This window comes from Bombus pyrosoma, linkage group LG12 (assembly GCF_014825855.1).
Source record: "Bombus pyrosoma isolate SC7728 linkage group LG12, ASM1482585v1, whole genome shotgun sequence".
NCBI classification, from domain to species: Eukaryota; Metazoa; Arthropoda; class Insecta; order Hymenoptera; family Apidae; genus Bombus; species Bombus pyrosoma.
Genome location: NC_057781.1, coordinates 11,920,865 through 11,943,061, shown reverse-complemented (window position 1 = coordinate 11,943,061; position 22,197 = coordinate 11,920,865). Strand labels below are relative to the sequence as shown.

Here is a 22,197-nt window from a genome sequence, read left to right as displayed (position 1 = left end):
CTTTCAATGTTATGAGAATATTATAAACTTGAGGATTCTTTTAAATCTTTATTATCTTAATGTATCGAAAAATTATTAGTAAAAAAAAAACACTACGCTTTATCATATTAATACTGGAAATAAAAATAAGAAAGATTAGTTTATTATTAAAAAAAGATATTAAGGAAATATTTTTCTTCGATTGAAATATAACGTCTATAATGCCGAAAAGACGTAAGGATGTTTTCACAATTACGTATTTTGAAGTGTTAGTTTACTTGAAATTGGCAATGTAAACTACGTTATCGTTAGGTCATGACTTCAATTTTTTTGGTTGTATACAGATGTATATACGTAGATATATAGACATGTTCCATTACGACCAGAAATTCAGTAATGAAAATGATGTGGATTGCATTACTGCTCATCAGATTGCCTGCGATTTCTGCCATGCAGGATCACACTTTGGAAGAAAATGTAAAAATAGATACAAGTGGAGATCGTATCGAAAACAATTTATCGAGTTTTCGTAATAGCAATTTGACAGCTTTCATTTATACACTCTCGAATTCCTCGAGTTTTATTGACTATCAAAAAGATTCCCAATCAGATCAAGTGGATTGTTTTGGTTTAGGAAAAAGAGTAGCTGCGATCTTAGAATGGTTTTTTCTGAGTAATTCGAGTGGAAATGCTTTGGATGTTCAATTTTTACTTTCTTCGAGAAAACAACCACGACGCGTTCAGGTACTTATCGGTAAACAATTTGGCTTGGAGTGGACAGATTTTCAAATCGAACGAAGGACGGTCGTGATAGTTCACGGATTCTTATCGCATGGTCAACAATCGTGGATCAATGAAATGGAAAAAGCATTTCTTCGATGGGTAGATTACAATTTTTCTTTTTTTCTTTCTTTTCCATACACGTTGAAGTACATTTTAAGAGACGAACGAAATCTTTTCCCTTAGAAAGTAATGGATGTTCTAATAGATGTTAGCAACGTTAGTTTTCTAATCTTTTATCGTTGGTAATTCAAACAATAATTTTGTTTATTCTCTATTATGTTTTAGAACGACGTTAATGTTGTAATTGTAGATTGGAGTGCCGGCGGCAATACTTGGAATTACTACAAAGCGGCGGTTAACACAAAAGTAATAGGATATCAAATTGCAAGGTCTGCTTTACGTACCTATTTGTATAGGTGTTAACCGCACAAGCTCATGGAGCTTATTGTCTTGTAAAGATTTCTAGAGCATGTAGAGAACGCGACAACAAGCACACAAGGTAATTCCGACAACAATAATTGGGGACCATTGCATTTAGTAGGCCATAGCCTTGGAGCACATATTTGCGGGTTTGCTGCGAAAGAACTGAAAAAAAGGCGAAGCAAATGGGAAGTCCAGAGAATAACAGGATTGGATCCTGCACAACCTTGTTTCAAGAATGTACATCCTACGATGAAACTTCACAAATCCGATGCACCATTCGTCGATATTATCCATACTAATGGGAAATTACTTTCGGAGATCGGATTAGGTTTACCAGAACCGATAGGTTTGATATTTGTACATACATTGTGTATACACCGTGTTTTACGCTATTGCGAGAATGAACGAACGGGCGAACAATTTGTATCAGGTCATGTTGATTTCTATCCTAACGGTGGCAGAAGCCAGCCTGGCTGCGTAAAAATCGATTCTTCGTATTTTGAGTATTTGCCAATTCCCCTTCGAGGTAAGTATTCGCTAAATACGTTTAAAGGAGTTTCCTATTATCAGTTTAAAAAAAGTTTATTACTGTGGGCTTTTTTCCTCAGATAAAATGTCAAATTGATTTTAGCAATTAACAAATCTATATGCAGCCATGGACGCTCGTACGTTTACTTAACGGAGTCTTTGATATCCGAGGTTAAGCACAATTGCACCTTTTGGGCACATCATTGGGATTTATCGTATCGAAACCTGATACAACTAGCAACAGAATCGTGCGATAATACTACTTGTGCCGAAATGGGCATAAACGCGATAAATTATCCTCAACGAGGAACATTCTTTGTCGCAACTTCCAACATTCCACCTTTTTGCGGTAAGATAGATTTATTATATATATAATAAAATTAGATATATATACATAGTAGCTATGTACAGATACTATACTTACTCCGCAATAAAATATACAAATATAAACGCGTCATATGTCGGTTATAGCGATAAGCATTTTAATGTTGTAGTTAACGGTACTCGTATAATCAATGAAGTAATAATGCAATTGGAGAGGGATTACGCAGACGAACTTCGTGATTAAGATGTATAAGTGAATTAAGAAAAATGTATTATTAGATGATAAATAAACGAACTTTAATTAAAATTTCAGTTACATAAAACACTTAAGTTATTAAATGCAGCTAAGTACTATTTACAATGGAATTTCGAAAATTAAACAAATTATATACATGTCACGCTATTTAATTTCATGCGTGAATGCTGCGTGAATAAACAGTCTTTGATTTTTTAAGGAAGAAACAACATTTACTTTCTATGAAAATGACTTGAATCATGTTTTTATGCTTATGTTAATATTACAACTTAATTATAAATTATGATGCACAAGTTATACAAACAAAAATGTATTACTTCGTTGTACAAACTCCTTTCCTTTTCCTGATTACGATTTATTACATTGTAGCGAAAATATTAACTTTATCCCCGATTGATCTTGTCCGTCCCGTACAGTTTCTATATGTATGTATATGCTATCATTGGCACTTTATTGACGCAAACAAATATGCATTTAGTAACTTGCCGTTTAAAATTGGTAAAATCGAGCGCGTACAAAACACGTTTGACAAATATTTTCGTGGACTATCCGTAGTAGATAATGCTGCGTTTCGGTGCGCCGTATCTCGTATTGTTCAGTAATTGCTATCGCGGGCAATACGACTCGATATCAAAGGTAAAAAATGTTTCTTTGTACAGTGAAATTTGACTTTTTCTAGGAGAGTCACTTTTAATTTCAATCATACTTTGGTAGTTCGTTCATACGTATAATTAATAACTTTTGTTGTTATTTATTTTTTACAGTATAATTGCATCTACATATTCTTCGTGTATCATTATACCTATTCGCACCTGCTCTCCCTTTCTCTCCTTCGGAATCAGAAGGAAAAAACATTGCTTAATTCCTGAATGTCAGGAGGCGAAGCAAAGCGTAAGTTGTTCAATTAATAACTTGAACGTAAGTGGCTGGAAATATTCCAGTTCGTCCTCTACACTCTCCTATCCACCAACCATCCGGTTGTTTTTGATGTACCGTTATCAAGTCGCCAGGACTTAAGCTAAGCTCGTCGTTTAAATTTGCCGAGTATTGATAGATTGCTCTACATTGCTCCGTTGCGTCGGACTTGCCACTCGTTTCGGTGGCATCGACGTCTTGATTATTATTGTCCTCGGAATGACTACTGAATTCGTCGAAATCGCTAAAGTCATCCTCGTCCGGTGGATTCTCCGAGTTTCCATCGCCAGCTGTTCGATCGGCCCAATGACGACTCTCGGTATCGTGATCCTTTACGAGATGTACGTCCATTTCGTCTTCATCCTCCTGAATCTCAAACGATTCGTTCTTTGCCCAAGAAGGAATCTGCGTGGAAGAACGTGCATGCGCTTTTCTCCTTCTTTCATTCCAGTGATAAGAATTACGGAAGCTTACCTTAAGGACACTTTGCTGCAAACCCTGTTTATCCCTCGAGACTAAAATATGTTCGGCCAACGGATGTTTGTCTCGTTTACTGCCTTCTACTTCGGCCAATGTTCCTCCAACTTTATACCTCGCTGCCTCCAAATACAATAACATAGAACGCATCTGAAAGAGGGTAAGAGTTCAACGGATTTCGAAGATGGAACACGACATAGCGAATGGCAAAAGAAAGAGCATAAGAGTAATCGTACATGGTGTAGTTTTTCCGTTACGTTTTGCGTGCTCTCATCCGCCGCGAATGCCGGTGTTGCAATGAAAGCTCGGTGAAGAGTTTCCAAACCTTCTCTGCCGCGCCTCTCGCGCTCCAAGTCCTGTCTGATCAGATGAAGGACTCTTACCAGCGCTTGTTTCCGACGTTCTCTGTTCATCGCTAGAGTAACGTGTTCGGCATAAAAGTCAGGGAGCAATTGCTCGGCGTTACACCCGTCGTTGCTCTCTACTCTGCGTATAAGATTCTTCAAGATTTCGATGTCTTGGGACACGTTACAGTTACGTATAGGAGCTGCCAAACGGTCTGCACTCTATAAGGAAAAGATGACGGATGATAATCACGAGACCTAGCAACGCGGAGGAGATAGAATTATTGCAGGTACGAACGCGTATAAGATTCCTACGTACCTGTTGCAGACGGGGAGCTAGGGCTTGCAGATGGGCTAAATAAACGTTCGCGAGATCTTTAAGAGCGCTCAATCGTTCCTCTTCGAGAAGTTCCATTTGTTTGGCTCCTTTCCTCATGGTGCTCTCGTACTCGAGCCTAGCTCTCTCAGCTCTCACGCTCACCGTGTAAAACTCCGTGTCCGCCCTACGAGACGAGTCCTCGGCCTTTCTCCTCCTCGCTTCGAGCTTACTGACCTCCTTCTCCGTCATATGATGGGTCGACGATTTGTTATTGCTCTGCTGACTCTGACTGATCGATTGCAGCCTCGCGAGGTCTTGCAACCTCTCGTTCTCCCGTGCACAAGCGAAACTTTGTTTTTTACTTTTTATTGCAATGTTACGCCACTCGTGAAGAGACTTCCCGGCCTTATCCACGGAATTCTCGATAGATTTCCTCGAACGTCCTTGAGCCTCTGCTACTCCTACCTGCGGATACGCAAACGCCTCCTTAACGCCTATCATCGCTTGTTTCGACGATCATCCGACAAACGCTTAACGGTTCACGCCCGTGCTTGCGTTTCCAGGGGCGCAACCAGAGGAGAAAAGAATCGAAACGAAATAACATATCAGTCGTGCCTCTGTTCGCTGAAGGTGTGTACGCGTGCGTTTTCTCTACGTGTGCAAATTCGATGCAAAGGAACAGCCTAGCGCGTTTAATTGCTGCGAATGACAATCCACTAACGGCGTTAACGATTATCGATAATGCGCGATGATATTTCAAGGAACGGTTCGAAGGGTTCGATGAAAAAGGAATTTTTACGAAATCCGACGCACTCTGATCGGTTTGGCGAGTTGTTCGCTAAGCGTAATTCCCCAGATCCTATGAGCTTCCGCGGCAGCCTCCATCTCCTCGCCGACGCATCTCCATGCTTCGTTCACACCTCCGCTCCCGTTGCCACCTGCGTTTCAAAAGCCAGCGATTGTATTTAAAACTGGTACTTACTACCTCGACTTTCTTTACTTTATATCACGTTGCTAAATCAATCGTTAAAAGTTAAAACGACGACGGATGAGAGTACCTTGATCCTTCGCGCACGCCTTAGTCAGTTTGTTGCTCAGTTTGCTGAGTCCTTTGGCATAAGTCGCTTCTAATTCCGCTCTGAAATGAGAGAAGACAAGAAACGAAACGTTTACGATTCAAGGCGAATATACGCGTATCGCAAATATATGATAAATGGCAAATGTATTACGAACGCGGAGATACACGCGATTAATAAAGAAGGAACTCACCTTTCGTGTAGGATCGATGCCAATTCCTTGCAGAAATCTCCACCCTGTTTCACGTACCTTCGAACATCTTCGAATCCACCTTGTCCACCCTGCAACCAGAGGCCGATATTAATTTTTCTCTTTTTTTCTTACTTTCGAAACTAAAAGCTTGCGACCAGAGCTCGTTCTACGCTTGAACGATCGTGCGGAAGGATAAGGAGCACGCGGAATATAGCGGTAACCACGCGTCACAGCTCACGAGATGCAACGTTTCTAATGTCTTGCGAGCGAGTTAGAACGATTTCTTTTCGCGGTCAATTCTCGTCGACTCACGGATTATCGGAAGAAGCAACAATTGCCATCCGTTACACGAAAATAGGTATAAGTTTATAAGCACCGAGTTTTATTCTTACGGTCCATGAGCGAAGCAAAAGGATAATAAGCTTGAAGAGATACTTAGAATGTTAAATGCGAGCGTTATGAACAAGAGACGACAAAATAGACGTTGAGAAACAACGGAATTAATTAAAAGTAGAAAGTATATGTATACCTATCTCTAAGAGTTTATTGCTCGCTAATCGAATGCTGGTACTCGAACGGGTAAACCGTTCTTCGAGTCTTTGACGCGTCCCTCCCTGCCTTGAGGTATTTTATATAAAATTACAAACTTTAGGAAAGAAACGAAAACCACGAGACACGTGGTGGATGTTAGGAACGAAACAAGCATAGCCAAAGTTCTTGGTACACAAACCGGTCGTGTAGGTGACCAATTTGTCGTTCTTATTTCTGGTCAGGCGCAACTAGATTTTCCTGTGCATTACGTACCGTCTTATATCTGAGATATTTTCCTCGACTAACGACCAGAACGAAGAAAGGGTGTATCGGAAATGTCATTTACCGGTAGTTTCTGACGTTACGGCCGACTCAACCTTTCGAGTAACTTTCTGACTGGACGACTTTCCAAGCCACTGAATGGTAAAAATTCATTTTTCTACATTCTCGTCTTGTACACTCTCTACCGAATTGAACCAAGTTGAATTCTGTTCGGCGTTTCTATTCGGGTTAAATCTTATCAGCGAACAAGGTCGCATGCGCGAGTTCTACGGCCGAATTCGTAGGGATAGCTTTACTCGTGAAACTCGATTAAATGAAATTTATTTATTTCAGAACAGCGTAGAATGTAGGAAACGAAACAAAATCCTTCTGCCGATGAAAAGCAAAAGCGGATAGTTGGCGAGGGAACATACGTTACGCATTGATTACGCATTGGTTACGCAACGTTAAATGTTAGCCTAAATGCAGACGAGCGACTTTTGCTCGCGCGATATCGTTCCGGTGTTCGTATGTCTTTCTTTGTTTTCTCGATTAAAAACAACAAAGACAGACATACGATCGCAGAATCTCAGCGACGTCGCGCCGCATCGGACCCTAGCGCGTCTGAGGGCCCGCAATAACATCGAATCAACGCATCGCGTCATCGGTTAGAATGCATCGAGGCGAAGCTGATGCATTGGATGAAAATGATCGTGAAGATCACGTCCGTGCGACTGTATTTAGATGCATAGCATCTGGCGGTTAAACCTATTGTTAACGAAATTGTTGCAAAGAAACATAGTCTCCGCGTCTATTATTTAAACGGTGTTAATTGAATCTGTTATTCCATTCCACAGGATTATCCGTCTTAAATGGTAGAAAAGGCAAAAATTTGCGGTGGATTGTGTCGAGCCGGTCTCGATGTTTCGCTAAGTGCGGTACTCGCGTGACAAAGGCATGTTCCAGATGTGGAAGACGAGGGACCAGGGACAAATATAGACAAAGTGGCGTTCATGAATTTTAAAAACCGGAACAAGTGCGCTTCAGGAATCCAAGCGTCTTAGTGGCTCTGCGTAACACGCGCATCAGAGGATAATGAGTGGCCGATAAATACAAATACAACAACGAACGCACGTTGAGAGAGAAAGATCGACATAGAATAAGTTATAATTAAAGAATGAAATATTAGACAACGCTAGAACTTATCCTCGAGTGATCGTGATTCAACACGAAAGGAAGATCTTTTAGAAATCTTGATATCAACCGTGAACGCGTTAATCGCGACGATTAATTTGATCCATTGTGTTTCAAGATGAGATACGTGGCTACTTCCGCGTGTCGATTAACCTTCTACGCTAGCGTGTTCACGGTTGCGAGAGAAAGATTAATTATGCATTGCACGAAGAGAGATCGACTTTCTTACGATCCATCTACTTAGACAACGAGCAATGTTATACGTATACGAAGAAAAGTAAAATCGTCGGATGGATACGAACGTTCGTACGAATTTATTTGCAAACGATAGAGAACAAATTTATGAGAGTTCGGTGAAACTGCGTACGCAAGAATAAGGATATATCGGTGCCCTCGTACTTTGACATCGATGTGGAAACTTTTTTCGAGTGAAGGGTTAATTGATACGTGCGATTGGATATTGCACGTAGCGTAATTGATCGCGAAAGAAATGGGCTGGCACGTGCAACAGGTGGGGCACGATTGTCTAGAACTTGTTACAGGTGTTCGTCCGACTGGGATACTTTTTTCAAATACAAACAGATACGCGCGAGTCTTCCGATAAGACGCGCGAAAAATGCCATTTTTCTCTCTATTATATTCTAATGGAAATCGTTGAAACGTTGAAATACATAATCGAAGGTAGAAACGGTGCTTCTTTGCCGGAAGATAGTGGATCGTCTGGAGGAAGCGGCACGGCCGCGATGCGGTGGTTGCTTTCGACGAACGAAAACAGAGGTGAAATATCGAGAGATCGCGATCGATGTGTACGGGTTCCTTTCCCTTTTACCTTCGAGATTTTCTCGGCTTAGGTTCACGTGACGCGGTGAAATCGCGGAGGTCGCAGTTACTATCGCCGTACCGAGCTATTAACGCGCACCTCTCACGAACCTCGTATACAGTTTCTCGCAGCTGCCTCTGCTTTCTTTCGTACGCTCAATTTTCCACGGGTAGCAGCAATTTCTACTCGTTTATCTAGTATCTTTAACGCGCAAACGATTCCTTCGTAGACGATAGAGAAAACAAACGGCAATGACACAGCCTGAATTCGTGGCTTCTCCGTGCGGATTAACGATGAGAACGACGTCCTTGTATGCCACGCACGAATACTTTCGCTCGAAGTATTTGTATTTATATTTGTATTCGCAGTTGGGAAGCTACGGAATCGAGACGCGGCAACTCCAGCTTTCTCGAGAACAGTGCTTGACGGGTAAATTAAGGTTACTTTGAGCGGAAAGTTGGATAGGTCGCGCAAGCGCTGAAATAGTTTTCGCAACGAGAATAAGCTGCCGGTACGTGTCTATCTTTAGCTTATATAATGCATGGAAAAAAAAGAATAGAAAAAAAAGGAAAAATAACTCGAGCTGCGATCAAAGTACAACGAGTAGCATTTTTTTTAATTGCTACGATGCCGCATCATCGTATAAACATACCGTATAAGCGCGTACTACGTACTTCCTATAGACGTACAGACGTACCTAAGTATCAGCGAGCATGCAGAAAAGAACAAAGTCGGTTATTCTCTCCGCCCAACTTTCTCACACTTTCTTCGCTTTGATCGTTTCTTTGGTACGCTGTCGTTTGGTAGACTCGTCGTTCGCGTCTACGTTAGCGCGCGGTGCGATCGTCGGAGGATAAAAGGTTTTCACGTATCGGAAGCTCGGAAGGAAAGATCTCGTTCGATGGCAGATTTTTCTCGGCTCGAGGGCGATCGCCTTGACCGAGGCGAGGGGATCCATCGAGATCCGTGAGAAAGGAATTTTGTCGCTTCGGTTGAACGCAATCGCGTTATGCGGTGGGTGGGACGAAATAGAAGAATGTACCTCTTCGGTCTCGTGAACGGAGACCGAGTGTAGAAGATGAGTGGAGGCCATTAACCCTCTGATTGACCCCAGCATTCTCCTCTTAATTAAGCCGGCTTTTCGAGCATGATCCCTGCTGTCGATCTCGGCAGCGGTCGCTGCATCGTGCGTCTCGTCGATTTCCGTATCGGAGCAGAGTTTGTCCATGCTGAAGGAAACCGGAACGATACTCAGTTCGCTCTTCTCGTTCAACACGTTGTCCGAGGTGGCGATCATTTTTCCCAAGCCGGTGGTTTTCGTTGGTGCTCGGTGGAGAGTGACGTTCGTTTTCGACGATACGATCACGGTTTCGGGAGAAGACGACGAGCTTTTCAGGTGCTCTTGCGAAACGGAGGACAAACCGAATTCCTCGACCCTAGTGATCGATCCTAATTGCGGAGTCCTCGCCTTGGTCAGATCGTAGGACGCGCTGTTACCGTTCGGAACGGTCACGGTACACGATTCTTCGGAAAGAGCGCCGACGGCTTGCAATCTCGCGTGTTTGTTCACCACCTCGTTGATCCGAGACGTTTCGTCCCTTAGCCAGTTTCGCATTTTCTCCCATGCCTTTCCCAGCCGATGTTTCTGCAATTTCAGGACATTTGTTCTCGGTCGCGAGAAGGGACGAGGTAACCGAGTATTCGACACCGGTGACCAGACCTAGCGATAAATCTTTCCCAGCTTCTCTCGAGTTTCGCGAATCGAACGTTTGGAAAGTGGAAGATCGATCGGACGATTCGAAGCTTCGGTTCTAGGTTTATCGCCAAGTCCGATCGTACCGTGTTCCAGCGACGCGCTTAATACCTTTGGATAACGTTCCTCTCGGCGGGCCACCGCGTTCGAGAGAGAATCGTTCGAGCACTCGACGTCCGAATAAGAGCAGCCCGCCGCTGGCATGGAAGCATCGTATCCGTCGCTTTGCGCGTTCGATCCGTCGCGATGCCTTTTTCTTCGATTCGCTGGATCGCACGGATCCGTTTCTCCTTCCGAATTCGCGGCGTTGATCGCGATCGTTGGATCGCTCGCTTTCTCCGAGGACGTGACCTCCTGGCGGGACGCGCCGCGCGATTCTTTCGAATTCTGCGAATCGGTTACGTTTCGATGGTCGATTTCGTTTCGAATCTCGGCCGATTCCCCGTGGAATTTCGCTGGACTCGTGCCGCGAATCTCCTCATTGTCCTTAGCGACTTCTGGCTCGCGTTCACTTTCTACCGCTTTCTCGCTTTCGATTTCGTCGTGGACGTACGAATTCCTAGGAAAGTCGTACAGTTGGTCTCGCGTCGACGTATCTTCGTCGTTGTTGTTCGTGGTCACGGTCGCGGTCGTCCACGTCGTAGTCGTTTCTCCTGTAACCGTAGCTCGTTCGACGACAGCCGTTCGAGGTTTGTCGTCCGAATGTAGGAAACTGAAGCTGATCTTCGGCACTCCGTCATCGTCGGTTCTCACCGACGTGACCGCGGTCAATTCCACCGTGTTTCTGTGTCGGTTCTCTCCCTCCTTCTCGTCCCCGCGTTTCTCCGGCTCTTTGCTATCCCGAGTATCGGTTGTCGACTCTTCGTCGTTCGTAGTCGCGACGCTCGTTCTTTCCTCGATCGGCTCGACGCGGTCCAGTTTGGACGCATCTGGCAATTCTTGGCAACAATGTATTATTACGGGCGCGGGAATATCGTACCACACTGTCGTGGAATTTCCATTTACGCCGTTACCGTAGTCGTTGCCATTACCACTACCGTTCAACAATGTTAACTTTCTGACTGACTTTAAAGTAGCCCATGCGTGTCTCGCTTCTTCCATTTTTCTCTCGCGCCATCCACCATCCGAACGAATTACCAACGTACGCTTTTACCAATCGTCCAATTGCTTTTCCAGCGGATCGTACAGCTTGACGGTATCCACCATTCTTCGCGTACCGTGAAATCATAACGAAGTCGAGCAACGCAACGTTTTAATTTTAACCATCTGTACGTAAGATACTAGCACCAGTCTTGGATAGCTACCTTCGATATCTGGCTCCCTTACGTCGATCGCCACACGCGAATTTCTACAAGTACGCCTCCGTTTTCGTTTATTCGTGCAATTTCGTTCAGCTAACAGATATGCACACAGTCTGACGATCACCGTTCGACGTGTACGCGAACGAGTTCCGAGACGACGCTTCGCGAGAAAAATCTCTCGTCGATCGATCTATATCGTAATCGTTTTATCGCGATAAACTTTCAACGACGTCACCGTGCGAGTTCGAAACGCCCCGCCGATTAGCAAATACAGGTACCTCGTTCGATCTCATTTTTCGACGAGGTTCGCTCGAGCTCGGTCTACGGTACCGAACAGAATGCTAAATTCGGTTTATCGTAAGTACTGCGCTCGCCGTCTGTCAAGTCGAAAGCCTGTCGATCGGCGAAAAAATTGACATAGTTTGGCGCTCGTTCGAGTTTAAACGCGTACGCGACTCGTTCCGTTCCGAGCGCGTTTCGGAAACGTGCTGCTGCGGCCGCTCCTTTCCGTCGATTTCGCGTTACGTAAACGGTTCATCGGTACTTGTCCGCTCAACTTTGTCTCGTAATTCTTCGATAATCGTTCTTCCAACCACTGCTCTTCCTCGGATCGACCTTCACCGATCGACCAATCTGTACGACTTTTCTTGGACAGTAGGAACGGCACGATGACGCCTCGTACAACCAACCACACACCTGATATCGCGCGTATCTTTGCGCGCAACTTCCAATGGCATCGTTTACTAAATTTCCTCTTTCCGTACATTCGGTTCCTTCCGAGTATTCGTTTCGCGTTCAACGTCTTTCGATGTTAGTGATGCGCGTACAAACACGGACAATTTCATTGCCATCGCGATTCCACGACGACAACGTGGCGAAGCAAGAGACCCGCGATATCAAAAAGGGGATATTCGTCGAAGGATCGACCGACTGACCGTATCTCGCGGTTCGCGAGAGAATCGTGCGAATCGCCTGTCCAAGCGCAAACTCTCGCAACGTACGACGTGCGACGCGTCAACTAGAGGCGAGGCGCGGCGCGACGCTCCGCATTTATACTCACGTCGAATAGCAAATGAAAAGCCGTGATCGATTCAAGGTTAATTGTTCGTTTGCGAGGAAGACGATCGCGTTGCGCAGCATTCGCCAAACAGGAACTTGCTCTCGCGATCGTGATGTTCGCGCGACGACGTCTCAGTCGTGACTGAATTCACGCTGGAAGCCGTATTATACAACAGCGTCAAACAATTATATCCATATTATGTTGCGTACGCGCGTATTACACAACGGTGCAAACAGTGCACCGTGCCGTACCGTATCGTAGCTTAGCTCTACAAAAATAAGTCACGACCGTTTCGCGTGAAAATTTAATCTCGCGAACGGTACCATCGTGACGATGCGTTATTTACGTACGTATCTTGGTGATGAAAAGCCAGTGTTTACCCAGTACCATTTCGAACAGTCTTTAACCCACAAAACGACGATTCACAGATCGGCACGAGTTATCGTCGATCGGAGAGAAACAGTGGCAGATCGAATGGCGTGTAGCACAAACGAGTAATACCTCGTCTGTGTCCGCGGTGGCTTGTGCAAACAAACGAATCATTATTTTTCTGTTTGACGTGTCCGCCGCCATTTCATCGAACGCGAAATGTTGGAATCGCGATTTTCGAACGATCGACGCTTGGACGTTTCACACAGCGATAACGCGACTTAACTGTCGATACGAAAAAATTGCATATTTCCTGCAAGAGGAATGTGGCGATATCGGCTAACGCGAGCACTCGTAACGACAACTGGTATTACGATGACGGGACGAGAGAGGAAAACTGACGAGAAGAGAAGAGAGTAGAGGAGGACGGAAGAGACGAAGCGCGGTACGTCGCGGACACGAATGCACTAACGGCCGTTGTCGGAAACGTAATACGCAATACGCGTCGCAGCAGAACGTAATGCTCCGAAACGAACGCGAGCAAAAGTGGTAGAGGTTGTTTAAGCGAGTAATGCGAGTTTCTAGGCGGGAGGTTATTCTTTTTCCTCGTGACTTATATTTAGCTTGTTTCCGCGCGACACTCGCGCGTTACCGAAACATGGTGTGCACGTGCGGCCGACTCGCTCAACGACAACTGTCGCCGCTCGCCGACTATGTTTCTCCCGTATCGCGAAAGGATGATCCTACCTTTCCGCTATAACATGCAATCGTTAACACCGGTCCACCGAAAAATCTTCTGTAAAACGCCGCTTCGTTCCTGATCGCGTACAACTGCTTCGACGATGCTACTGTCTCCCGCAACGATAGTTCTAACCGGTTCTTAAATTCTAGTTTCCAGATCTTTAACCTGCCTTTTTCGCGCCTTACCTTGTACGCTTTTTTATCTTTTGCCTTTTCGAACGAAACGCGTATTCTCCAAGCTTATTGATTTTCGATACACGTTCGTTTCTCGTGTCGGATAGTCGTACGCGTGGCATATGACGCTACGAGTAAAGTCGAACGAGCGGAAAGCGATACTTGCCAATGATTTCCTCCTAGACATCCTAACCGATGTTTCCTATCCGATGGAATACGCATCGTCGACGTATTATGGTAACGCTCGGTAATTAAAGTAAAACCCGAGAACCTACGTACATCGAAGGGAAACCTTGCCGTGAAACTTGCTCGTCTCGTATTTCAAAAGAAAAAAAACAGAAGGTGGAGAGGTGGAAATATGGTGCAATTTTTGAGAGAAGGGAGAAAAATCGATTTTACTTGGAGAAGAATACAAATCGATGATCGATCGGACGACAAACGGGACTGTCTCGTTGCACGAAATACGTTTTAAACTGTTTGCATCGAAACGATACTCTTTTTCATCCCTTACTGGTTGAAAAAGAGTGAAATAGAGGATGCAAGGACGCGGAGGACGGAAGGATGAAAGCACGTAGATAGTTTGTCATCCGGTTGTCATCGACGGCCTGTTACTTGGTCGACCCACTGGCCGTTATAGAAAATATACATTATATATTATAGCAGTTGATGGATGATGCATCGTTCTCCCGAAATCTCTGACTTCCTAACATTCTTTTTAACGTATCGTCGTCTACCAATGATACTCGTATCTTTTTCTGAACTTTATTATCGTTATCGTAGCTTTAGTGACCACGAAACGCTTTATCGCGTATCTACGAAAATATTCGTTCCATTAATCTCAAGTTGGAACGAAAGAATCTACGTGTATCGATGATTTGCGAAAATCGTTGAACGTTTCATCCTGTTCATCCTGTTTCATCATTCTGTTTTCAACGACGGTGTCGGATGATTGACAAGTAGAGGGCCTGTGATATACATATGTAAAGGGCATAGTTAGATAAGCGTGATAAAAGTGTCCCTAAATCGAACTTAACTTGCGATACGTCGATCGAAAGAGTTTCATAGGAAAGAAACGATGATCTGAAGAATGGGTTAACGGACACGACAGGGAACTTTTATCGCAAAAATATAAACGTCGCCGTTGTAATAACTTCGATAAACAATTGACATTTTAAATAGATTATTCACTCGGAAGATCTGAAAAGAATTCGACAATTTGAACGAAAGGAATCAATCATAAACTGTAAATCGTGTTTAGGTCAATAACTAATGTGATAATAGGGGTAAGATGGATAATAGAGCTGATAATGGAGCTAAAACTTGGTTGAAATGATTTGACTATGCCGTTTATCAAAAAAGCCTTGCTCCGAGAAAAAGGAAGAACTCGAAAGGGAAAGGACGGATTAACGTCACTGATCACGCGATTACGATGTGAATTCGAACACGTGTTTCGTATCCGGCAGATTCACCAAAATATACGACTTACAAAAGCTGGTAGACCGTGCGAATCGACCACTACTTACGGCGAGATCGCGAAGGATCTTTGGATGAACACAGTTTGAAAACCACTGATATTTCGAAAACATTTTACGATTGATATTCGCTCTTTTCACTGCATCGTGCTTCGAATTTATATAATTTCGGTATCGTTAAAACCATATCGCGCATCGCGAGCTAGTATCCGATACCAATGTTGCGTCACCTACGGCACTTGTTTCTTTTTCTTCCTCTTTTCTCTTCCGTTGATTCGGTATTTATACGTTTCGTTCCTGCCGGTCAAATTCGATCTAAATATTCGATCTAAATATTCGATCTAAATATTCTATTCGACGCGCTTTAAGGAATATCGCAAGAAAGGCAAACGAGAACTGAGACGCGAGAGTAGACCGGGGTTCCTGCGAAATCGTACTGATAATAATATAATGTACATTCATCGCGAAAGCATGCTTTTGCTTATCTGATGATCCATTGTGTTATTCAGTGTGACGTTTCTTTTTTTCCGCGCGATATATCGTACTCTCATTATTTAACTAGCGTTCGATTTGTTCGTCGCTTTCGTTTGTACGATGATTTCAGGCAAACAGCTATCGGTCAGTGATCGAACAATGATCGATCAGAGATACTTTATAAACTTTGTAACTTGTCGCTATGAATCAATGATAAAAACACCGTTGACGTGCTTACATTTGAAATAACGATTGCGTAAAATGAAACGTCGACGTCGTCATCGTTGCAGTAGCTACGTTCGATCGGACGGTGAATGAAAACAGAGTCTGAATATCGCGAGAAAAGTCAAATGTTCCATCCAATTTCTCGTCCTTCGTCAAACTCGATTTCCAACGATGTCGTCGCATCCTTCCGTCGAATCGGATGCAGTTTGTCTGTACGATAAGAAAGAAAACGAGCCGAGTTGATGGTGAAAAGTAACGTTTCAGAAGAGTAATTCCTTCGAAAAGCATACGCAAGTACCTGTACGTGAAATACAAGAACTTGTTAAGGGAGAACTGGCCGATACGTGAAAACTTTACGACGATATCGTTTTTCTTCCGTCAATTTCGTTGATTTCGATCGACGATAATGCGGAAAAAAGCAAAGAGAAGCACTGGTTTCGTCTAATCGTAGGTTACAAACGTTGAACGTATATCTGGTAGAAGTTGTACGTAATATTTTCCTATAGGTGTGTCACGGAATACCGTGACTGAATTCCTCGGCAACGAGTCTTCGCTTGTTTCTCGCTTCGTTCACGACTTTATAAAAATCTTGCCTTTTACTTTCGATCGTAACCGGGGATGATTTCCCAGCTACAGAAAACAAAATGGACAAAGTTTTATCGCGAAGAACAGGAGGAAAATACTCGATTGTCTATTCGGCAAATAAAATTTCAAAAATACCGAGCTCCCTCGGACGGTTATACGATTATATCGGTATAAGACGATACGAAAGAAACAAGACAAATCGATTCTATGAAAATCTATATAAATCGCGTAACTTTGAAATATAATTCGTATTGATACGCGTTCCGCGTAGGAATCGATACGAGTTCGCTGTACATATAGCGGTGTCTCGTAATGATATGGCGACGAGAATCAACCGGAAACGGCTCGTCAACCGGAACGAGGTTCTTTCACGAGCCACTCGAGTTGCGGACAACGTAACAACGTAAAAGCGCGCCTCGAATAAATTCAATTTTGAAATTATAAAAAAGATGACCGTCGAAAACACGGAAGAAATTCTTACGAAGATCCTCTTTACTCCAAATTAGTAGCGATAAAAATGCAGGCAAGCTGCAGTTTATTAGCATGCGGTATCCCGTCGTTTCGCGAAAACGTAAACGTAAAAAAGAAAAAGAAAAAATAAAAGAACGAAGAAAAGAATATAGAAAGGATGGTAGACAAACGAGCCAAGAGAGCAATCCGTTCGATTTTCGCTCACTCTAACACCGTTGCGTACATCGTAAGTAGGTACAAGATAAAATAGTTACGCGCCGCCTCGGGAATAGTGTGACCATTTCGTTGCATGAATCGTACGGTTGTCCGGCATAATAAGATGCATGTCTGTGACGTAAGACTTTCACCCCTGAGGGCCCTTCTGGCATCCGAATCATACACGCCGCCACCTACCTCTTTTGAAACTCAGTCAAATACGCTATGTGTATACTACTATGCGGCGAAGAACCTACCGCTAGTCGACGAGTTCTGTCCCTCCCTTCTCTTCGTCGTTCTTTCCTTCTGTTACTCCTTCTTCCTCGTGCGAACACGCGTAAGTACCTGTTTCTTCTTTTTCATTCTCTGCAAATCTACCCTCTCTCTTGTATTCGATCGATAATTACGTAACGGAATATAAAAGTTTATACCCACGATCTCCTGCCGATGTAATAACGTCGAAGCCAGCGAATGGGTCAGATTTACACGTCCATCTCGAAATATCGCTTTCTCTGTTCTTTGAAAGAACATTCGAAATTGACTCATATCCGTGAATTATTCACCGTCGTATCTAACGCGTTACACGTACAACAGCTTAATCGTCGAAGGTAAAGCAAAGATTTACCTTTGGCGTAACCATAGATTTCAAAACAACGAATTCATCTCTAAATGATTGCCGTTTCTGCGATAAAACAAACAGAAATATTTTTCTTTCAATCGTATCGGCAATCGTGATAAGGTTTATAGAATCAAGGATAAGAATAACTGGAACGACAACGGTTTAACGCCCACCCACTCATTTGCTAATTAAACTTCAATGTCACTCGTTAATCGAGTTTAATTCGTCTCGCTAATTCGGCTACCGAAATATATTCAGCGAAATATATCGTTCTAATTAATTGGTTTATTCGCACGCGAAGCATCATTTTTTCTTTTTTTTTTTTTTTTTTCGTTAACCATGTTGATTTTGAAACAACGAGATTATTATTTATAGTTAAACTACTACAAACTTTATTCGGTTTATTTTGACATAAGATAGCATTGACCTAACACTTGAATAATATCGCTAGTTCGGATAAATCGAACGTCTTTAACGTTGAACAAAGATCGACCTCGCTTTACACGTGAATATTCGTTCAAAAGTAAGAGAGAGTAAAGGTAAAGAAACGAATTAACGAAACACTATTTTGCTATTTCATACGATATTCAATAATCATATTCAATGAAATATCACAGTTCCACGATAACTACGGTCATGGATAATTATTGCATGATGAAATAATAACGTGTCATCGTTATATAGTGATTTTACGCGAACCACCCGCGCACATTTATCTTCCTTTCTCTTCCTCCATGCATCTCCTTCCTTGCACAGCAGCAAATATCGCAAGTAATTAATAATTGTAACAGGTATTGATACGGTATCGATGATAGATATTCACGTGTAATGTCAGGATTCGGAAAACGATCGATTTTTCTCAAGATTCGGGGCCCGTATCTAACAAGCAGATTCCGAGCAAATTCACTATTAGTAACGACAGCTTGAGATTATCGGTTCGCTTATGATTTCGTGTTAAATATCTCAAATGTTCAAATATTCTAAATGTAAAGTTAACGATGCACGACGATACAAGCAGCCGAGAAAGCGTATGAAGCGAGTAAACAATTTATGTGTACATAGAGAAATTTTTACGAAACTGGGTCGAACTTCCTATAATTAATGAAGTATAAAGGCATATAATTTGGAGACGCAAACTATCTGAAATATCATCTACAATCTACAAGATAGATATGATTACGTGCATACGTAGAGGACGAAGAAGATTGCCACTTACCGCGTACTTATCTTTGTAAAAAAGCGAACTGGTCGACATGGCGTTAATCCCGAAGCAACAAGTTGCATGAACCGCGAAAAGTCACGGTTTCATCGTCGATCTCCGTTATTTCTGTTGCAACTTCTCCAGGTATCCATTGAAAGTAATGCACACGCGCGCACGCGCGCGCGTCAATTAATCCTTTTTACGGATAAACAAAAAACGATCTCGAAGCTGATCGGAACGATAATCAAAAGTAGCGAGTTGCCCGCAGAAACCACAACAGCGACAGCGTATCGGAAATGCGAAAGTACGTTTACGCGGAAATAACCACCTGTACGACTGACAAACAGGACGAGTCAGAGCTGCGAAAGAAAGACTGATACACCGTGTGTATGTCCTGTTAGTTTATGGCCACGGTTACGGCAAGAAAGGTAGTATCTTTCCCTCCTCCTCTGCCGCGCTGACCTACAATCTAACGCAAAGGCTCTCTCTTTTCGTTTTCTTTTCCTTCCCTCTTTCATCCTACATCTCACTCCCTCTTTCTCTCTCGTCCCCTCCCGCCATATCTCACGCTCTCGCTCTCTCTCTCTCTCTCTCTCTCTCTGTCTCACACACACACACACTCGGTCACATTTGTCTCGAATTTTTATGCTACCATTGCATTAATTATTTTACTTTTTTCTTCTATCAGAAAAACGATTTCTCCCAAGTAATAAAAGTATATCGCAGACGAATATTTAGAATTGAAAATCCGTTCATTATTATGAAAATACATATTTATTCGTAATCTTTCAATATGTAAGAAAGATTTACAATATAGAATCTTTTTTATACGATAAATGAAAAAATAAGATAACGTTAATTGTCTATTTTACAGCGTCTTATTTTTGCATTTGTAAAAACACTTTGAAAAATTAGTTTTAATATTGATTCATTAAAGGACAACAAGTATCGGATAACCATTTATTTTAACGTCTCGAAATACAAATGAGAAATAAAGTAAGTTAAAAATGTTTTTACTTTATTAATCTTGGCAAATAATCCCACTATACCACATAATAGCGTGAAATTTATTTATAATATCAGAAATTATATTACGTTTCAAGATTACCAGTCTTAGATTGGTAAATAGAGATTTTTCAAATTTCGATTCCGGAAACAAGAGAATTCGACATCGACAGAAGCAACCAATCGCCATTTTGTTTGATCGATAGTTGAATCTCGAAACACTCTCGAATCACGGATCTACGGCGCGATACGTAAGCGCTCTGTGTTTGTTTGCTTCTTACGGAACGAAGCTCCCGAAATATGACTCAAGAAGGCCAGTAAGTACATAAGAATTCACATAAAATGTTCTTTGATTGTGTTTCCCGATCCTGAAATTCCTTCTCATTGTTATTATCATGAAAAGAGTAAGAGATATTCGAGAAAACACCTCGAATACCGCCCCGTGGCTTTCGAAACACCGCCATGTTGTAAAGACGGCTTTATTGATTCTCGAAATTTCTGGAAAAGAATCGCAAGAAACTATCTTACATCCCTATTTTCTTGTTTTACAATGCACTGTTTATAAATTCTTAATAATAACCATTCCGTTGATAATGAATCTTCCACCCTTTTGTTTTTTTTTCAGATAATCGAATTGCAATGCTCAGGTTTTTAATAGCTTGTATTTCTACATAACTATCGATATATCTGAGACGCGAAAAATATATTGTAATATTTTATATGCTTTTACCGAAATGCATTTCATAATGTTATATTATTTTTATTCTCCTCGATCGTTTTGCAATAATACAACGTTTTATCCACAATGACTAGCGACTTTTGCCAGAAACCATAGAACTTTACTCCTAACCTTTACCTACGTTTTATAATTACAATGCTATTTTCCGTACTTTAATATTGCTTCACTTCCTGCATTCCGTTAAATATTGCATTTCATTTCTTGCATTTGAATAAATTTTTCATTAAAAGTTATCCATGAATGCTTATACATGAAATAAAATTAATATCAATTATACAAATTTGTCATGCGTGTGTACGTTTCGAGCATAACGTGCATGTCATACATGTATTTTATGCAAAGTTGCTCTGTATAAATATAAACAAATGCATGATATAAATAATTTTTGTTTTTATCAATTGACCTTTTTTTATTCAATGTTTTTTAATTTATATTTTATTTATATTTTTTAATTTACTATTTATAATTTAGTTTCTTATACATTATTTAAAATTGTTAATTGTTTGACATTTTTTCAGATTGCCTCCCCCACCTGTTATGTGGGCTCAGAGGAAAGAAATTTTATTTGTTACTATCTGTCTAGAAGATTGCAAAGATCCTGCAATTAACATCGAACCACAAATGATATATTTTAAAGGAGTAGGTGGAACTGAACAAAAAATGCATGAAGTAACGATTAACCTATATGGAGAAGTCATTCCAAACAGAACTATTCAAAACCTAAGAGGAAGGACTTTAGAGTTAGTTCTTGTTAAAAAAGAAGAAGGTCCATATTGGCCAAGATTAACAAAAGAAAAAACGAAAGCCCATTGGTTAAAAAGCGATTTTAATAAATGGAAGGATGAAGATGATAGCGACGATGAAGGTGGAATGGAAGGAAGTGGCAACGATTTGGAAGAAGTAAGAGATTATTGTGTTTAAAGTAATTTATTCGTTGTTAAAAAAAGAAAAGGATATTACAATTATTGTGTGCTGTTATTTATCTACAGTTTGATAATCTAAATTTCCACTATATTTGCAGATGATGCGACAGATGGGTGGTCTAGGAGGATCAGGAGATAGTAAACCAAACTTCGATGATTTAGATGCTTTAGGAGATGAAGGTGATGGAATGGATAGCGATGACGACGATCTACCCGATCTTCTGGAATGAAGACATTATGACGCTACTTTAAAATTATCTTCATTAAAAAAGTAAAAAAATTCAAAAACAAATGGCGACCTAAAAATAGTGCATCACCAGGCAATATTTCAGTAGGCCGTGCTATTTGTATTTTCAATTAAATTTGCTAATGGCCCATGTTGAAATAGCAAACAAACAAATAAGGTGCACGAAAAACTGTCAACATAAAAGAATACAGTGGTCAAGAGAAAAGAAACAGTAATATTC

The 22,197-nt window shown here is 41.8% G+C and overlaps 3 protein-coding genes across 6 annotated transcripts; 2 read left to right on the top strand and 1 right to left on the bottom strand.

Annotated features, from left to right (window-relative positions):
- The first annotated feature begins 39 nt into the window (after nucleotides 1-39).
- LOC122573493 (pancreatic triacylglycerol lipase-like) lies at nucleotides 40-2,344 on the top strand. Of its 3 annotated transcripts, XM_043739907.1 has the most exons (6): nucleotides 40-861; nucleotides 1,048-1,151; nucleotides 1,221-1,531; nucleotides 1,616-1,711; nucleotides 1,817-2,062; nucleotides 2,208-2,344. In XM_043739907.1, the coding sequence occupies exons 1-6, from the start codon at nucleotides 376-378 to the stop codon at nucleotides 2,279-2,281; spliced, it is 1,317 nt and encodes a 438-aa protein (XP_043595842.1). In that variant the 5' UTR covers nucleotides 40-375; the 3' UTR covers nucleotides 2,282-2,344. The 3 variants fall into 3 exon arrangements, with proteins under 3 accessions (XP_043595842.1, XP_043595841.1, XP_043595843.1); XM_043739906.1 differs by having other exon boundaries at nucleotides 1,221-1,711; XM_043739908.1 differs by lacking the exon at nucleotides 2,208-2,344 and having other exon boundaries at nucleotides 1,221-1,711; nucleotides 1,794-1,933.
- On the bottom strand, nucleotides 2,313-13,571 carry LOC122573488. Its single transcript, XM_043739900.1, has 9 exons — nucleotides 10,288-13,571; nucleotides 9,466-10,068; nucleotides 5,618-5,706; nucleotides 5,407-5,486; nucleotides 5,162-5,286; nucleotides 4,349-4,813; nucleotides 3,922-4,251; nucleotides 3,683-3,835; nucleotides 2,313-3,613 (listed from the first exon to the last, which is right to left on the bottom strand). The coding sequence occupies exons 1-9, from the start codon at nucleotides 11,275-11,277 to the stop codon at nucleotides 3,194-3,196; spliced, it is 3,255 nt and encodes a 1,084-aa protein (XP_043595835.1). The 5' UTR covers nucleotides 11,278-13,571; the 3' UTR covers nucleotides 2,313-3,193.
- A 6,684-nt stretch (nucleotides 13,572-20,255) lies between these two features.
- On the top strand, nucleotides 20,256-22,188 carry LOC122573499 (prostaglandin E synthase 3). 2 transcript variants are annotated; one of them, XM_043739916.1, is made up of 3 exons: nucleotides 20,256-20,385; nucleotides 21,326-21,707; nucleotides 21,829-22,188. In XM_043739916.1, the coding sequence occupies exons 1-3, from the start codon at nucleotides 20,369-20,371 to the stop codon at nucleotides 21,958-21,960; spliced, it is 531 nt and encodes a 176-aa protein (XP_043595851.1). In that variant the 5' UTR covers nucleotides 20,256-20,368; the 3' UTR covers nucleotides 21,961-22,188. The 2 variants fall into 2 exon arrangements, with proteins under 2 accessions (XP_043595851.1, XP_043595852.1); XM_043739917.1 differs by lacking the exon at nucleotides 20,256-20,385 and adding an exon at nucleotides 20,694-20,715.
- Nucleotides 22,189-22,197: the final 9 nt, after the last annotated feature.